The sequence below is a fragment of the Rhinolophus sinicus genome, linkage group LG12 (genome assembly GCF_036562045.2).
Source record: "Rhinolophus sinicus isolate RSC01 linkage group LG12, ASM3656204v1, whole genome shotgun sequence".
NCBI classification, from domain to species: Eukaryota; Metazoa; Chordata; class Mammalia; order Chiroptera; family Rhinolophidae; genus Rhinolophus; species Rhinolophus sinicus.
In genome coordinates, this window is record NC_133761.1 from 47,408,507 (window position 1) to 47,428,553 (window position 20,047).

The window sequence follows — 20,047 nt, forward strand, 5'->3', positions numbered from 1 at the left end:
CTTTATTCCTCTCCTTCCATGTTCTGTTGGCTATTCTGGGTCTTTTGCCTATCTGTATAAATTTAGAATAGGTTTGTGAATGTCCACACGATAACTTGCTGGGATTTTCATTGGGATTGCATTGTATCGTTTTGTTAAAATCTTTATCGTCCTCTTCGCACCTAACACTTTTTATATAGGAAATAGGTCTGGAATTTTTTTGACTTTATTATTATATGGAGTTTATTACTATTCCTAGTAGATCCATCTAGAGTTCAGGCTTATTATTTGAGTTGATTTTTCCCCCACTAGCTAAGCAATAGTTCCATTGTTATTCATGACACTAAATTTAAGCTAAATAGTCAGTTACTTTAAACTAAATATTCAGCTACTTTAAGCTAAATATTCAGTTACACACACTTGTCTGTTTTTCTACCAAATAGCACTGTATTTTAGAAATGTTTTAATATTTAATAGAGCTAGTTCCATCTCATAGCGTTTTTGTCCCTCACAAATTGTTCATTCTTTTTTTGACTGTTTTCCCAAATGAATTTACCTGTGGTATTTTATCAAACTTAGTAATTCTGATGAGAACCTACATGGAAGAAAGTGACCATATTATTTGTTAAGTACTCATTCATATCAATTTGTTAACATTAAGGTTTATGCAAGAGCCATTTAATGTATTCTGTGCTTAAAGAAAGGAGGTAGTGGTAATTTTGAGTTAGAAAGTATATTTATGTTCCTGAGGATTTGGACAAATTCAGAAATCAATTTATATTATAGGAACTGTTATTTTAAAATAAGAATAATTTAGGAAGTAGCAGATCTTACTCTTCTATTATGTAGTTTAAATAAATAAATAAAAAAAAAAGCCCTAAACTTCTGAATGAAAATTCTAAACCATTTCCTTGAATTAAGTCAAATGTGTTAGTGCGTGAGATTGCCAAAGTATAAATCAGTGAATTACTGGACTTACCTTTGTGATCTCATTTGCTTAATGAAATTTATGATTTTTTTTTTCTCCTTATACTGATGACAGAAAGAACTTTGTGGTCTCATGTAGTTTAAAATAGAAATCACATTCCCTACTGCAGATTGGAGAGGTGCATTTTTTCTTACTTATTTCCCCAACATTAATACCATATTTATCTTAATTCAATACTTTGTGTTTTCCATTTTAAATTTATTTGGCTTCCTCCTGGAAGTATTTGGGTAGATACTCCAGTCTGAGGTCCAGTGAATCCTTAATTTTGTATTGTAAGTACATATAAAAATGAAGAACAAAAAAAAAAAGAAAAAGAAAAAACATCCTTGCTAACTAATGAGACTAAGAGTTATAGGAGAGAACGCAAGTATAAAAGTATGTAGCACAATGCCTATGATGGCAGGTTCTCAATAAATAGCTTCTTTCCCCTTCCACTGAGAAGGGATAAACTCATTGCTTGTTAAAATATAATGGACCCATCTAAATGCCAGTGTTTTAATAAAAGTGTATAATGTAGATTTCTTTTAATTCCTTGCTAAATGGCAGTTCAGCCATCTATTCAACAAATGACTAAGCACCAATTGTTGGTTCTTTGAAAAGACTAATAAAATTGATGAACCCTTAACCGAACAAGACAAAAAAGAAAGAATATGAAATTTACAGTATTAGAAATGAAAAAGAGGAAATCGTAGAACCTCCAATTGGAAAATACAGACTATATTGAATAACTTTATTCCAATGAATTTAAAATTTCCTAGAAACATATAGTTTTAGGAAACTATAATTAACCAACCCTCATACAATAATTGGGAAATGTGAAGTGTCCTGTATCCATTAAAGACATTGAATTAGTGAGTAAAAGTATTATCACAAAAAAGTCCAGGCACAGATTGCGTCACTGATCAATTTTACCAAACATTTAAGGAAGAAATAATACCAACCTTTCAGAACACTTTTCAACTAATTTTATGAGGCCAACATAAAACTCTGATCCTAAACCCTGACAAAGACCTTGCAAGAAAAAAATGTCATAGACTAATATCCAGCAAGCACATAGATGCAGAAATCCACTGCAAATTATAGCAAATCCAATCCATGGACATATAAAATCAATAGCACATTACAACCAAGTTAATTCAAACCCTGTTAATGTATTCACAACACCAATTAATGTCTTTCATCATATTAAGAGCAAAAGAAGAAAAAATGATATATTTTAATAGATACTTTAAAACATTTAAAAAATAAAACATAAAACGAATAAATTTGTAATACAAGGAAACTTCCTTAATCTGGCAAAAACTCCCTACAATGTAGAAAATCAGTGACGTCTTGAATTATTTCAGCGCAGTATTCAATAAAGGTGATGAAAGTGGGCATTACTAGAGTTAAAAAATGAATTTGGCGAAGTCACTGCTCAATATAAATTATCAGTTACATTTTTATATATTAGTAAAAAGCAGTTACAAAATAGACATTTCTAAATGAGTGTACTTGTATTAGTATAATAGTACATTAGTATAATAAAATTAAAGATGACTGAAAAAGAAAAAGGAGAAATATACAAAGTTCCCATATTGGAAGACAGAATATTATAAAGATGGCAATTCTTTCCACGTGAATCTGTAGATCAATGCAAACTCAATCAAAATCTCGGCAGGTTTTCTTCTTGTGTGCATGAAAATTTATAAATTGATTCTAAACATTATAGGAAATTAAGAGGATCAATATTAGCAAATACAATATTTAAGAAAAGAACACAGTTTGGGCCTTTGACTACCAGATATCAAAACTCATTTTGATGTTACAATGATTAAGATAGTATGACCAATTCTGACAAATCAGTAAGAAAAAGATAGTACACCTAAGAGAAAACAAATGGGTAAAAAAGGCTTGAACAAGATACTTCAGAAGAGTGGATATTCAAATATCCAAAAGCATATGAAAAGGTGTTTATTTCAGCAGGCATCAGAAAACTACAGATCAAAACTGTGACAAGGTACTACTACACACTCACCTCAAGAACTAAAATTAAAAAGACTAGTAATATTGAGTATTGGTAAGATTGGAAGCTTACACACTGCTTCTGAGAGCATTGTCATAGAACCACTTGGAAACCTTTTTGGCCGTATCTACTGTAACTCAGTATCTATAAATCCATGACCGAGTAATTCCACTCCTCATACATATCCATTAGAAATATATTCATGTGTGCACCAAAAGATACGTATAAGAATGTACAGATTAATTTGTAATAGTCCCAAACAGGAAACAACCCAAATGTGCATCTGTTGAATGCATAAATGAATTGTCATATGTTCATGCAATGGAATAAACAGGAAAAATGAATTAATTACTACTACATGTGACAAGAGGATGGATCTTACCAATGTAATGCCAGCTAAAGAACATAGGTAAAAAGACAACATAGTCTATATTTCCAAAATCAAAAAAGGCAAACTAATTAATGGTGAGAAATAATGGTTCCCGTTGGGGAGAGTATGAGGGCAGCTTTTAGGTCTGGGTGCTGATTACATGGGTCTGTTAACTTAGTAAAATTTTCGCAAGCTACATACTCATGATTTACATATTTTTCTGAATTTGTCATGTTCATTAAAAATGTGGACCCTCAAAAATCATGATTTTACTTCAAAAAAATCTAAATGACTTTGTTATATTTTGAATCCTGGAACATAGTGTGAAAATTTGAAGTCCTCCCTGCCCCCAATCTTAATAATAAACATGTGCAGTGAAGAATTATTTGTAGGGCAGAGTAGTTTTTTTTCTTTCTTTAATTTATTACCATATTTTGCTGTGTATAATGTGCACCCACATTTTTGGCTCAAGCTTTCAGGGAAAACATTTTTCCATTTTAATTGTTTAATTGAAATTTTTATTTGTTTATATTAGGTACTTGTTTTTTGTATTATAAGGGAATTTTAACATTTATTTTTTGACATATTATGGTACAAAAAATTTTATGTGACAAAAATTACAAAACACAAGAACAGATGCAAGGTACAAGAAATTTTATGTACTGGTAACAAATTTACGGTATTTATGCATCACAGAAGGCCAAAAATTCTTCGTCGTTGCAAGTTTGTCGTAAATTCAACAAAACCGATTATTGTATTCCAGGGTATTATTTTGCATACGGATATTGTTATTGAGTTCTAGAGTTACACTTCTAAATCATGAGCATAAATAAAATAATTAAAAATATTTATACAGATACGTAATTAGTACTATCCATGTATAATGTGCATCCTTATTTTTCCCTCATAAATTTGGGCAAAATAGTGCACATTATACATGGCAAAATACGGTATTTAAAAAAATTAATAGTGGAGTAATGGATTGTAGCATGCATTAAATATTTTAATTACTTTTCTTGCATATGCCTCAATATGATGGGTATTTTATTGTTGTGATGTAATTATCTAGAAATATATCTTTGCCCAAAATTAGACATGCTGTTTGAACAAAAGAAACTAACATCTTTGATGTTGTAAGAGTCTCTAGGTGCATCTTAAATTGTTTTACCCTGATGTTTACACATTGTATTAGATGGTACTTACCGTAAAATACGCAGGTGAGTAATTCCAAATTAAATACAGATTAAAGTTTTGAAGCAAAAGAGAAAAAAGATGCTGTGTTTTGGATTTGGTGTACGTATGTAGAGGTCGTTTAGAAGAATGGGGCTTTGAAGTCAGAGACCCAACTTCCAGGTCAAGCTCTATCCTTTAGTAGCTGTGTGACCTTTGTTGTTGTGAAAGATTTGTAATGCCTTTACATGTCATTTGTTTTCTCATATGTAAAATGCAGACAGTAAGATTACGTGTGAAGCGTTTAGCTCAAAGCCCAGAACAGAATAACTACTTAATCTGTGACCTATAGATTTAATAATAAGAATAGTATTCTCCACTTTAAACAGTAAAACAAGTGAAGCAATTTGGAAGAAGCAACTGCACTTTTTTTTTTTTTTAGGTTATGGAATAGTTCATCTTTATGTGCCCTGAATTTATTAATTAAAATATAAATACAAAAGTAGAGATGTCATATGAGTGTCCCACTTTTCATGTGATGATATAATTTAGAATTAATTACTTTTGTATTATTCTTATGGCCTCTCTGCTAAATTAAGTTGGCATTTAAATGACTATTTTGTTTTTTTAATGGACATTTTGTTTTTACTTGAAAAAGCAAAGTTGCCCTTTTCCCAGTCTTTAATATGATAAAATTTTGAATATAATTTTCTACACATGTTAAAATACTTATTTTCTCTGAATTAATAGAATCCATATACTTTTTGAAAATTCTACATACTTAGATAATAAATTATTGGAATAATGTTCAATTGTTTTCTATGCTTTACGGATCTGGTAGTTGTTTAAACTCTAAAATTGATTAAGTTTATTGTGAATTTTATATTTCCCTTTTTGATTACCCCCATATAAATCATTCTCTTCACTGTTTGCAGGCATTTGGTGAAATGCCTCTTGTTAATATTCATAAGAGATGTGTCATGAAATCACTGCATTGCTCATGCATAGTTACAAGTTTATTGCACTTCAGTCAGTCTTCTTATTCTGTGGATGGTTTGTCGCTTGTCTTGTCTTGTGTGTTTACCTCAGAATTCACCCTAGGACATGCATTTGCTAAGCCTTTCCTTAGGCATTTGGATACTGAGTCTGTTATGTTATTGCTACTTTCTTGCTACTTAAGAAACGGTTTCTCTTTTGTAATACAGATCATTAAAGAGCTGCTATTACTAATACAGTGGTACCTCGGTTTTCAAGCATAATCCATTCCAGAAGACCCTTTGAGTTCTGAAACATTAGAAAACCGAGGTGCGGTTTCCCCATAAAAAGTAATGCAAAATGGATTAATCCGTTCCAGACCTTTAAAATCAACCCCTAAAACAGCAATTTAACATAAATTTTTCTATCTAATGATACCATAGATCCATAAAATTTACGGCGTTCGTAAACCGAAATGTTCGTCAACGGAGACATTTGAAAACCGAGGTACTACTGTGCATACCAGTAATATGACTCTTGATTACAAGTTCTCTTTCTTCTAGAACAATCATACCACACTTTATCTTTGAACTGATGTGTGTGTGTATGTGAATGTTTAACATTTAGAAGTGAGAATAATGATGGGATAATAGGATGTCTTTGCTAATCATTGGAATCATTGAAAGTATGGCATATCCTATTTTCCTGATAAATATGAGAAGGAATTTATTTCACATTTCTTTGAGAATTTTTTTTTTGAAGTGAATAAATGTAAGAATTTGTCCTTTTCGAGGTAGAAAAGTGAATGATCAGTGCAGTATACTAAACATTACTAAATTGCTTCTCTTTGGTCCGAGATCTAGAGAAATAGATTCATCACTCTAATAGGTTAATGTTTAAAATGAGGAGTTGAACTTTATACAACAGCTAAACATCTTAAAAACTTATAGCAAAACCCAGGCCTTTCCATTCAGTAAATTGTTCTTCTTAAAATAATAATTGTGTGTTTTTAAAATGTAAAGATTGGGGATAGACTTAACAGATTTTTCTGAGGACTAAATAAATTACTAAAGAAATCAAAATGCTCTGTTAAAAGTAACCTATCAAACCTATGGAATTTCACCAGGGCTTCAAAACAATTCCACCTGTATCTTCAAATTGATCTTCTTCTATTACTTTACAGCATTTAAATAAATAATCACTCTGTATGTTGCATTTTACGCATATATCCTTCCAGAAGCTTGATTACTCAGGGGTGGAGATGCTTAGCTATGGCCCCAGATTACCTACCGAACATTAGCTTCTTACCTAATCAATGAATTTTCTAAGGCAAAAATTATGAATAAAGTTAAATGCAAGAGGAGTCTGAAGTGAACCTCAGTTCTGACAGGACACCGACCATGTGCTGCAGGAGGGAGGTGTCCTATGGAAAACTACCTTTGAGATGAGCATGTCCTCAGTGTCAAAAGTCTCCTCTTCTGATTGAATTGCTAGGAATCCTGGGACATTGTAGAAAACAACCTTTGTTGACGTGGCTTTTTTATTTGTTCTATTTTATACTTTGAATATAGTTTTATATATTCACTTATTTTTAAAAGTCACATAATGAGTGGGGCTAACATACATTCATTAATAAACACAATTTTAAAATAATTTGATGCTGATATAATTTCAGAATTATTTGGCAAGGTACGCCTTTTGTTATATTGTGAAATTGAAATAATGCTAAAAAAATTTGGATAAGAGAAATTTTACCTTTATTTCATGAGATGTTTATAGTTGGATGCTGTATTTCTATATTGACTTTTTTTCATTAAGTAGATTCGTACGTATAGTTAGAAGAGAATAGTGGTTCCTAAATCAGGAGGCCTATTAGGTTTGAGAGTTAGGCAAATGTTCACATTTGCTTTTGAATATATTGAATGATGGTTATTTCATGTACTTGGTGCATTATGAGCCTTATGCCTTTTGAAGTTTTGATTGCTAACTTAATTGGGATTTTTTTTTGAGGAGATTAAATATTATTAATTAAAGTTTTGAATACTGTTTCTTATCCTTAAGAATTGGAAGTAGATTTTGGTGCAGAGACCACATTTCAGTTTATTTAAATGACAGTAATTGAAACATTGCTGGATATTTATTTGTTTGCTTGTTATTTATTTTGACTTTTTCTTTCCACAGCAAGTTGATGTGGAAAAATGGGTATGTGTTTTCCTGTATTTCCAAAGAAATTGTGATGCAAATGAGTGCATGTTTGCTCTTGCCTCTAATCTTTTTGTTTGGCTTCCTAGTGTGGCTCATACTTTTCAAAATAGCTGCTATGTTGTAATGAACAAATATTTTACAGGTTTCTCATTAGAACCTTATGTGTTTCCTGTTTCGCTTCTTCTGAAATGGGGGATGTTAAAATACTCTCCATCCTAGAACCACATAGTTTCTATATAATTGGCTTTGTAATTATGATATGCTCTGATTAACAAGAAGGCTTTGATTGTTAACATTGTTTATCTTTTATCAACAGTCTTGCCTATTTCATCTTAAAACCTACTGCTTAGCGCTCATATTTTCCGTGTAGTATAGAAAAAGCCTGTTACACATATTCATACAATTTTAAAAAGTGAAGGTGGAGGATAACAGCATGAGGAAAGACACAGAACCGGGATTCTGGAGGCTACATCGGGGATCAGCAGTGTGATGAATGGCCTGTGGCCAAGTTGTGTTATGACTATGGCCTGTTTCCTCATCAGTTAAGGAGAGAGGGGGTAGTAACTGGTAGAATTTGTTACCTGTTACTGTCACTCGCAGGGCAACTGCTCTGTGGGCTGGTTCTCTTTTATCCCTTGGGTTAAATTAGGAGGAGTCTGCAACCTTTCTCACATTCAGACAGTGATATGCCCCCAGCCATTTCAAGTCGCAGAAGTCTCATTTCAGTAATTAAAATGCTCAACCCTGTATAACAGGAGAATCTGAAGTTACTCCAACTTGTCTAGATAGCTCAAGCCTCTCCAGGCAGGAGCCTGCAGGGGAGAGAGTGTGGGGAGCCGCTCTCATTTCCCCCTGTCAGGTTCCTTCACCCCTGCTTGTGGCCTGCAGCTCCTCCCCTCTCAGGGTGCTGGGGACCTGGGAGAAGAGGAAGGTGAGCAGAAACAGGCTTTTTCCATGATTGTGTCATTCATCGGGCTTGTCAGGTGCTTAAAGCTGACTTTTTCTATGGACACTTGGGAGGTTTTGGGGGCGGAACTTATGTGACCAGAAATCTCTGACCTGTAGTCGTCTTGCTGCAGCCTCTAGCTGGTCACCTCTAGTTGGTCAGCGGTGATTACTTCCTCATTCTGGGTCTCTTGGTGGCACTGCAGATAGTCCCAGGCTGGCTCTGTCTAGTGTGGCCCTACTGGCTTGCTGGCAGTGCAGTTTCCCAGTTCCCTACACTCTCCTGTCACAGGCCACTTCAGCCAATCTCCTGCCTCTCCATCTCTAGACACAGCAGTCTGTTGTGTCCCAGCTCTCAGGGACACAGGTATCCCCAAAGCCACCCTTGCTAGGCTTGAGATTAGGGGAAACTTGGGGATAAGGAAGCAGGACTCTGAGCCCCCCAACACCTTTATCTAATCAACCATTTCCTTGCTTGCCAACCTCTTCTGACACACAGGAACTGAGGTCAGCAAAGGGTGGCCAGTGGATTTTCAGCTTCCCCTTTGGTGTCCCTGCTTGGGTGGTATTACAGGGTGGTTTGGGATATGGTGGTATTTACCATCACTTGGTTCTCAGACAGGTGTTTCATTTTAACACCCTGTTATATTTGCTTCTCTGCAGAATACATTGAAGGGCCCTAGATCAAGACTTTTAAGAGCCTTATGAAACTTAACTATAATGGAAATTAAAATGGCTTCTTTATAAATTTTCTGATAGCATAATTCTGGAATTCATCAAGATTCACTCAATCTATCTTAATAAACCTTTCTCTCTTCCTGCCCCCCCTTTCTTCCCCACCCCACATCTCTTTGAGCATCTTTGAGCATTAGTGTTTCATAATGAGCCCATAGACTAATTAAATGCTGCTCTTCATACTTCAAGAGAGAATAACATTTGTGAATCCTGGATTAAAAATTGATTAACTGTTATTTTCGTCCAGTCCCCCAGCCCCAGCCCTCCAGCACCCTAACCTGTAGCACTGGTTTATGACATGGAGGCCAGGATTGCCGGTCATGGGTGGAGTTGGGGACAAGAAAGGGATGGGAAAGATTGTGATATTATCGTATATGAGGGCTTGTCTATTGACCGAATGATGTCTCCTACATATACTTTTAAAAAAATTATGTCGATCCTGTGGCATTTTTAAAATATAAAATCTTTTCAAATATTCCTAACTCAGTAGTAGTTTTTAAAAATAGTGCATTTTCACATGTAGCTACTATTATGTGAGGGTCTGTGAAATGCTTTCATGTTATCGAGGTTCATTCATGTTTGAAAAAAATATAGAATATTCTTTTATATCCTGATATAGAGAAATTTTTAATATGTAGGTGGTAGTCTGAGTATAGGGCAGGCTCAGGTCATTATTATCCACATATCCTCTGTAGACATTAATTTGTGTTTTCCGATTTATAGAAATGCTCTCCTGAGACGAAAGAAGAAAGCCCTGCCTAGATAGCTCTCTGACTTCATATTTTAGGCATTCACACAGCTCAGTGACTTATGAACACGTGTCATAGAGATGAAGCGTGGATTTATAGTACCTTACCAGAAATATTTATTTTCCTTTACCCTCTAAAAAAGAGCTAGATAATGATATACACAGATTTATGTCAAATTCATTCCACTCAAAAGCAGAGACCGTTCATTTTAACACTGTCTGCATAGAGTTGTTGATAGCTTGCAAAAGACAACAGTTGCCACCACCTGCCCCCCAAATACAGTGAATTCTTTTGAGAAATACCGGCATGCACACTGATCTGGATACCAGTGATGGCCATTGACATGAGTGACGTGGGCTGTGTCACTACACATACAACAGCTCCTTCACAGGCTGGAAGCAGAACCCCTTCCAGATGCTCTCTGGGGTACCATCGGTATGTCTGTCGGTCAGTGTAGTCGTGGATACTTTCAGTGGGGCAACCCGAGGAAGTTAAGCATTTACATGGGATATTTTTATAAAGATAAAGAGTTGAGGTTTCTCACACATGTATCCACACGTACTGTTGCATAGTATATACTTATCTATGCCTGGAACTTGAAATTATTCATCTGAAATTTCTTTTGTCCCCTAAAATTTGTTGGGAGTATCATTAATCATCTTTAATTTAACATAGTCACCAAGAGACGCAAGTCTATGGTGGTGAAATAACTTCTCTTTTTCTCGGCATAATGAAGTTCACGAGATTATCCTCACTCAGCACGAGAGGTTTCCAGTTGGAAGATTAAGGGGAATTATAGCATCTTGAAACAGGGAAAGAAAAAATGACAAAAGAGGCTTCAATTTGATGGATATTTTGTGTGCAGAGTAGGACATTTCACGCTCCCATGGAAATTTTAGGTTAGAAGTACTCTTGAGTCAGAATTTTGACCTAGTCTCTTAGATTGCCATATTTGATAATTTTTTTGTCTAGCCCCCACATGTTTATTGTGTTGCTTGATAGCTAATTCCTTATATTTATAATTTTTGAAAAGACATTTCAGTAAAGGTTCATTTAAAACTTCTAAGACAAATACACATATAGGAGTCTTAAGTTTTTAAAGCAACTGTCATTTCACGAACTGAAATAGTTAAAAAAAAATTCAAGGTTGAACTGAAAGGCATAATTACGGTACAGGAGATTTTTACATCACCTGAATTACTGTTTCTTTCTTTGTACCAGTAACAGACTGAATATAATTATGCATTCTCTTGATAGTCAATGTTTCATTATAATTTTCAGAATAAAGTGTTACTATGGGATTTGTCTACACATAATCATTTGCATATGTTACGAAAGTCCCTCAGGTCTTTCATATCTACTGAGTAAAGTAATACATACTTATAGACCAAAGACTATTCTGCTTCTTTTTGTCATCTATTAGACTCCCCGGACCATCCATGCTTACGTTAAAACAAGGATTTCTATTTCCTTCCTGGCTTTCATGTTAATACAGCATAATAGGGGTTATGCCTCAACTCTTGCTCACATTTGAAGCTTCATCTGATGTCTAATTCTGAAGTAATGAAACTAAACCTGGAACAGTGAATCACTGCCATTTGCAGTTTTACCCAAAAGAACTAACCCTGCCCCTCCCCCTTTGTGTTGCTGTGCAAATTGATAATCATCCCCAAGTTTCCTCTGAGACAGAGAGCAGTGTGAGAACCCATGCTGGTTCCTGGGCCATGTTGTCGTCACGGGCATGCCTTTCTGTATCTTGTCCAATGAAATTTAACTCATCTAGTGAAATTTTCAAGAGAGAAATGAACCAAATAATCTCTATTAAACTTACTGTTAGCATAAAAATGATATTCTCTACATCTAAACTTGAGGCTATTTTAAAAAAGATATGTTTATCTGCATGGGTTTCTTTTTTTTTTCTCCTTTTAATCACATTTTTTTAGATTATCATCATTCTTTTTCTGTTGCTTTTTATCATACCTAAGTAGTGCTTACACTGAGATTTAAATATTTACCCTTTTGGTTTTAATGTGTTTTGCTTTCTTCCTTGCCCTTGAGTGATCCCTTTTGAAAATCTCATTATGTTATAACTTTGATAATATCCAGCCCTTCAGCTAAATTGACCAATACAAAAGTTAATTCATTGATCAAAAGTTAATCTCAATAATGATTCAAATAATCTTTAATGTTCTTGATTATCTTTTGAAAATAGTGTGTATCCATTACATCTACTATTCCTCTTCATTTTATGGGTAGATATTTGAGCCTTTGCTAATTTCTTGTATTCATTCTCTTTTATCATATATACAGATTACTCTCCGACATTGAGAGATTGTTCTACCTACAGTCATACACAACTTAGAAATTGTGACTAGCACATCTCAGTAACTCTATGGACCAGTCCTTTTCCTGCTTACTACTATTCTAAAGTCATTCAGCCTAGGTAACTGACAAAGTCAGACTGAGAACGTTTCTGAAAGAAAAATCTCTAAAACCTAGATCAATTAAATCTCTCAATAAAAACATGTTAAAAACCATGTTCCATGGCAACAATTTGGAGTTTTGTTTTTCTTTGAATGAAGGCTTAAAAATGATTTTTTCCTAATTCTTCATTTAGTGAAATCTGTCTCACTATCAGTCACATATAATTATTCAGTTTCAACATGGACAATTCCATTTCCTGATATCACTTACCACTGATATCAGTTACAAAAATGTAACTAAACAGCCTATATTTTCTAAGCTGAGAATGAAATGTTCTTTTTTTACAACTTTTTCTTAAAATTCTATTAAAATGAAACAAATCAGTCACAATCGAATTGCCTGGAGTAGTATACATATTACTATGTATGTATGTTTACAATTTTTCCTTGAAGTTATAATATTACAAATGAAAAAAACCAGTCATAGTAGAATTCTCATTGAGTAATATACTATTACTATTTAGGTATATTTTAGAAAAACAATTGGTATTTACAAATATCTGTGTTAGAAAACTGGCTGTTTTCTGTAAAATGAATGTGGATACGTGTATCTTTTCTTTGTAGTACTTAGATGTGGTGACAACTAAATTTAGTCCTTAGTTTGGAAAACTAATGTCATTTTTCCTTCTTAGCTCTTTTACATCTGTACACATCTCCTAGAAATAAGTAAAAAAACAAACAAACAAACAAACAAACAAAAAACAAAACCAAAAAACTACAGGCCTAAAGGAAAATGAAGGCATATATGTGCATATTATGTTTTGTAGAAGAAAAAAAGCTATTATAATACAATCATGAGAAAAGGCTGTCATTTTAAGAACAAAAGAAAAGTTTTTGTGATTTTTTTTTCCCTGACATTCACCCCTCACAGTATTTAGTGTCTAGGGAACAGCTTACTGTTATTTTGCATGGGATATGAGCAGCTCATTGTATTAGGTTGATACAAAAGTAATTGCGGTTTAAAAGGTTAAAAAATTGCAAGAACCACAAATACTTTTACACCAACCTAATAGCACTTTGCCATCTACCTTACCTGTTTCTAATCCACTCTTTTTACTAAATTTAGTTGTGTTGCTGTTTATATCACTGCATTTTTATGCAAAAGATGAAATGAAAAAAAAAATTAAAGCATTTTCAGGTTATAAATGTAAGATTATATACTTTTGTTATTTTTTGGTGCTTAGATATGTTGTAAATTGAATCACGCGTTAGAGCAGCATGTTTTCACAGAAAAAGGAAGAACTAACTAATGTAAAAATATTCTTAAAGAGTTTTGCTTGCTACAGCTTTTCTCTAGCATGTAGTTGGTATTTTGTTGTGACAAAACAATGAATGTGTTTTTGTCTGTTTATTGTTCACATAACTCCAATCTTTATAAATAAGAGCTATTTTAAAATACGTCTGAAATAATATATATTTAATATTTTCTCTCTTTTCCTTATGCCCCTACAGAAATTCATGATGAAGGTAAGACGTTGAATCACCTGCTTTATATGGAATGCTTTGTACATTTTCAGTTTGGTTTGCTTTTTGAGTTCATGGCACTTTTCTACACACTTTAAAAGTTTCTAAAAATAAAATCAAACTTTGGAGCTTTTAAATTTAAATATGTAAATCACATGTTTAGATTTGTCAGCTTAAGAAAGAACACTTGACATCGTTGGGTCATTTTGTAACTTGGTAAGTTTTGTTTAGCCAATGTTAGGAATTTCACTGAAACAGATTTTAAAAATATCTCTCCATTTAGAATTTTCAGTGTGGGGAGTATATCAGCTCTTTTGTGTTTAAGCACTCTTGCATGAATACAATAGGAAAAATATACCCTAGGAAATTAGAAGAGGCACTGAGAATCTGCTACAGAATTACTCCAGGAGAAGTGAAAATAATTCAACTCCCTTTCATTTCTCAACCAAATTAGAAAAATATTTTGAAAGGTTTTAAAAGGAGACAGATTAAAAGAGAGTAAGGCACACACACCGTCACGTCATTAATGAAAACATGTAGTAGAAAGAGAGGAAGAGCAGGATGTCATTATTTGGGACAAAAAAACAGTTTTTGTTTCAGTTTTATATATACCTACCACTTGTCTCATATAACAATCACAAAATTTTTTTTAATCCTAAAAGCCAATGAACAATGTATAGAGAAATTTACTGTATTCAGTTAATAAAGGCTTCACATAGTTTAAAATTTCAAAAGAATGTCATTTTTAAAAGACATAAACTCTGAAAAGTGTTAGACCAAAATTCCGGTGCAGATGTAAAAGGCTGCTTAGAGGAAAGGGAGCAGAGTGTTCCTATCTGTCCTGAGTGCTTAGCTGAGTGTGTCATTCACATTTCTCAAGACTGAACTTGGAGTGCTGTGGATGCGACAACGGGGTCTGGTCATCAATGTTAAGAATTTGACAGTTTGGACAGGATGACAGAGCACAGCAGTAATTGGAAGCCATCAATTAATAAAGACACATTTTCCTTAATTTCAAATGACTCCAGCTCTTATTTTTCAGCAGAAAATATTATCATGATACTGGAAAGAGAGGACATTCAGCCCTCAGTTAGACAGCATGGAACTAGAGTGTTGGCTGGGAAAGTGTTATAAACAGCAGCAAGACATGAATATTTCCTCCCCTTGAAAATATTAACAAGTAACTAATGAAATCAAGGTTGCAAAATACAGTTTTTCTTACTATGTCTGCGTTTACTGTACTCATTTAATCATCTCAACCGCTTACTCAGTGCCGTCTCTCCTTCCCCTTGGAGAAGGATGAATGGAATGGTTGCCTGAAACAAATATTTCAGAATCTTGAATGACAGCAGACTCATACAAAAATCAATGCAAATAGAAAGATGATGTAGAACCAGTTCAAACCAGGTGGGATTCCTAAAATAATGTCATTAGGCTCTGATTCCTTTTAACTGCAAGGCCAGATGCCAACTGACTTATTTTCATGCCTGCACTGTATTGTATCATTTAGAAACGTTAGAGTTTGATTAAGTAGAGAGCATGTGAATTATAAGAATTTAAACCACTTGAAAGGAAAAGGATGCTAAATTTTATTTGGCTTTCACCTTTCAGTCATGATTTGCTTTGGGTTCCATACCTGGACAGGTGTTGCATAGCCTTCTAGAACAAGACAGATGTTAGCTTGTGGCAGGGGCCCATTTCTGCTGTTGGTGCTAATGAATGATTAGTCCTGTCACCGGCCTGATCTGCTCCCTCAGGAGACTTTTGGTCAAGACACAGTCATAAGTGAGCCATCAAATGCCAAGTGGCTGCCTTGACGATGTTCGGGCGAGCTACATTCATTTTGTACTGAAGGCAGATTTTGCATTGTCCATTCACCATCCTGTGAATCAGTTACATAATTCGCTATAAAGGGGGTAGGCTGAGTACCTCCTGCTCTTAGGGACCCTCAGGAAGGCCAGAATCCAGGCTCAGCAGTTCTGTGCTGGCAATCTTGTTCTGGTCACATCTGGGTGGGAAGGTCATTCTCAGGTGATGTGAAGACTTAGCATGGACATATTTCTCTCCTGGAAACAACTCATTGCCCAGGTGTTACTATTAGTATTTGAAGCAAAACTTAAATATCTGGTCACCGTGAAAGAAGTTCCCTAGGGAAAATTTAGTTTTGTTGTTGTCTATTGTGTTAACTTTGGGCAGTGTAGTTTAGTGTTACCTGCAGTAATAAACTCCTTTTAAGATTTCATTCCTATACGTCTAAGATGGCACGCTATGTTTTAGCAGTCAAGGGATATAGAAAAGTTCTTCTGTAGAGTCTAACTTATTAAAAAAACCCCACAAAACTCTAGCATAATAAGGGTTTGAAATTATGAGAAATGTCCTACATTGATTAATGTAGCATTTTTGTACAGGAAAACAATGATTGATTAGAACAGAAAACCTTAAAATATTTGGATGTTATATAGTTAGTAAATTAAATAGCAGTAATACTAGAGACATGTTAATAAGCAAACATATAGTACAAACATGTATTGAAAAAACACAGAGCTAAAAAAAACCCAAACAAGAAAACACGGAGCTAGTGATTTTCATGTGTGTATAAATCTTAGTTGATCTTAATCATTACTACTCTCATTTTATGTATTACATTTTTTTGCTGTTACATTTTTTTACACGTTAAGGTTATGACAGTAATACCTCAAATATAGTTATGGTGATCCACTTTCCCCCTCTCCACAGAGAGGGATAAGAGCTGAGTAAGTTATGCCTCATTATTGCATGTTGTTCTAGATGAATGTAAATGAAAAATATTTACCTCAAAGCTTTTACTTACAATATGGGTTCCCTAACTGGACATTTTTGGCAAGATCCTGGAAAGCTAGAGGCATAGAAATGCTTAATAATAGTAAACTAATATTACAATAATTTGTGGAAAACTTGAGGCAACGTTTTTTAGACACATACTGCAGTGTTGCTTAGGTTTTGTTTGAATGTATTCTGGACTTTTTTATCCACTATGGTTCATGAGTTTGTTTTTCATTTACACTATTATGTAACGTTAACACTGTCGGTCCTCTCAAGCATAATGAAACGAAATCCTTGCACAGTCTGAAAAAATATTTTACTGATATTTTTAGAAAGTAAAATTTTACCTTTTATTAAATGATGCGTGACTCTGCAATAGCAGAAATATTTAGAGGGCGGAGCTTGGAAATGGTAGTTGTTATTGTTTTTTATCCCTTATGAGAGCAATGGCCCCTTTGAGACTACAGTAGTCTAGCAGAATATGACGTCAGAATTCTGGTTCTACAGAGGGACCAGGAAGGGCTGGTGACAGCTCACGACTGCACAAGCTCTACCAGTCGCGGGAGAGCTGGGGGTGGCGGACTGACAGTTGCATTTTCAGGGACAGACGGGGCGTAAGTCACACTTGGAAATGTGTTTCAAGGACATGTGAGTTCCAGGTAATAATTTGACCAAAAGGACCTGATGATCTACCACGTAGTTGGAGGTATTAAGAAACAGATAAAAAATTAGTTCTTGATCTTCCATTTTCTTTGCTGATACGCATAGTTGTGTAAATGGTTTGGAGGAAATTAGATGGGAGTCAGTAAAATTGTTGAGTGAATGAATAATTCGAGTTTTCAGAGGAAACTCTCATTCTCAAGGCAGAGGAAACAGGCTGTGAGCTCATTCTGTGTAATGCCCCCGGTGTCAGGTACTGTACCTCTCAGACAGTAGACAGCAATAAATATTTTTGAATAAGTAGGAAAGTGTTTCTTTTGTGAGATATTTACTGGAGAATTAGCAGGACTAGTTAAAGTGTAGATGGGATTCATGTGAACTGAAGCTTTAAGTATTATGTAAAATTTAATCTCCTAATTCTCCCTTTAACTGGTGCAATTGGAAGCACTGCTTACTTTACCCTCATTTGAGATTCCAAGGAACAATTAACACGTTATTATGTTGGTGCAAAAGTAATGGTGGTTAAAAAGGTTAAAAATAATTGCAAAAACCGCCATTACTTTTGCACCAACCTAATAACTTCCGAAAACACCAGGATTACATTTTCCAAAGTGTGATCTTGAAGGCAGGCCAGCCGCCAGCTTGCTGCCCCATTAGTTTAACTGACTCTTATCTAGTTGGTCCTGGCTGGCTTCCCAAAGGTTATGGTCAGCTCATTGTGTGTGTATAGGTTTAAGTTTGGGTAGCTAGAGGGAAAATGAACCCTGTTCCAGTGGAATGAATTACCACTGCTGTTTATAGATCTGTCACCCAGCAGTGATGATTTTCTCATTGAAATTGCTCAAGGGGAGCCCCACAGCCCACCTGAAGTAGGACATTGTAGAATATTGAAGTAATAACCCAGAAGTGGCTAGCCAGTGTTTGGTACAACCATCTTCATAAAGTACCAGTAGCTTTCTACATCTGAGGAAGTCCATAAATACTGGTTCACTTAAATTAAAACAAGGACCTGGCCACATTTAACAAGAGAATTGATGTGATTGACCAAATCAAAAACCACAGAAAAGAACCAATTACCCTTTTGGGTGCATTCCACACACACAATCCTTTTGAAAAATGTTTGTTGAATGAACAAGTTACCCAACCTGCCCAGAAGTAGACATGACACCATTTACTTTTTCTGAATCAGAGTCAGTTGGAGAAATATCATTCAAAATGACATGTCAAAGGAAAAGTACTGCAGCCCATGGGGCAGAAATTACATTTACTTTGGGTTAAGTGACACAATTAGTAACAAAATTAATTTAGTGTGGGTCATTTGCATACTTTTACAAGAGTTCTGTTCAAACGAAATCTGGCATTAATTAGCATTTAAATAGTGAGGAAATCTCTACTGTAAAATCTGTAACTGTCTACTTGTGTAAAATCTATAGTTGAAAGAAAATTCAGACACTAAAATATCTCCTCTTAGCTTAACCAGTTTGAACTTTTATAAACCGGAGGTGCCAAAAAAATGTACAGCTTTCAAGAGATGTTATCTCTATATTACTTTTCGAAGTTGAATTGAATTACGGTAACAACATGTAGTAGGATGTTCCGTCAAAAGATGGCACTAATCAAATGAATGCTAGCCTCATTCATTGTATTACGATTTTAATGCGGTTTTTTCCTGTCTTAAAATGCATATACATTTTTTGGGCACCCTCTGTATATTTCATAGATATATTTATATGTATGTTCATATAAACATAAGAAATGCGTAGGCCACGCTTCACAGTGAAAGGAACACTTAATACTTTTCAGTTAAATCTTTCATTTTTAAAAAATCTTGTTTTGACTGGTGTCACTGTCAATCGTCACTAACGTTCAGCTGGATTTCATAACTTTGAACTTAGATCTGATATGAAAAGTTAAGCTCCTGTCAGAGTAACCCAATTACACAACGTACATGAAATTGTTTTTCTTATAATTTGTATACCTTTCAGTATATATTTTAAGAATGGTTCTGAGAGCTTGCAAATGTAACATGTAAATAATGTTATCTTAAGAAATTATATGGAACAGTAGGGAGGGGATCTATTTTTAGTAAAAAGAGTATAATAGTATTGATATTAAAGTAGTTTATTCTGTATTTCCTAAGGTGTATATAGGTCAAGATCATGACTCTCATCCTTAAAGAACTCCTTTGCCTACAGAAAAAAAATGTGAACGCCTTGGTGAAACTTCCTGGGCCTTCCACAGTCTTAACTTGATTTAATTTTATGGATCCTGTTAAGTTTCTCTCCACCCCAACAGCAGTCACGGTCCCTTCCTCCTCCTTCACGGGATTGTAAACCATTCCTCCTCCTTCATGGGATTGTAAACCATGGCCTGGACTCAGGCTCCTCATCCGGCCTGGACACGCTCCCACATCAGGTTTTCATTCAACGACGTTAACTGAGCGTTTTGTGCTGAGAACTCGGCCCCTGTCCTTGAGAACTGCACAGTCTGGTCCAGGAGAGAAAGGTGCTTATGGTG

General features: G+C 34.6%; 1 protein-coding gene across 12 annotated transcripts in view; it reads left to right on the top strand.

Annotated features, from left to right (window-relative positions):
• The window catches only part of RYR2 (ryanodine receptor 2), a 567,150-nt gene that overhangs the window by 221,474 nt on the left and 325,629 nt on the right, over positions 1-20,047 (top strand). For 11 of the 12 annotated variants that reach the window (XM_074316766.1, XM_074316767.1, XM_074316770.1 and 8 more), the window contains exon 1: positions 14,062-14,071. In XM_074316766.1, coding sequence (XP_074172867.1) covers positions 14,063-14,071 — 9 coding nt within the window. In that variant the 5' untranslated portion in view covers position 14,062. Of the gene's footprint in view, positions 1-7,668; positions 7,690-14,056; positions 14,072-20,047 lie in introns of those variants that run through there. The other variant, XM_074316777.1, reaches the window with a different exon arrangement.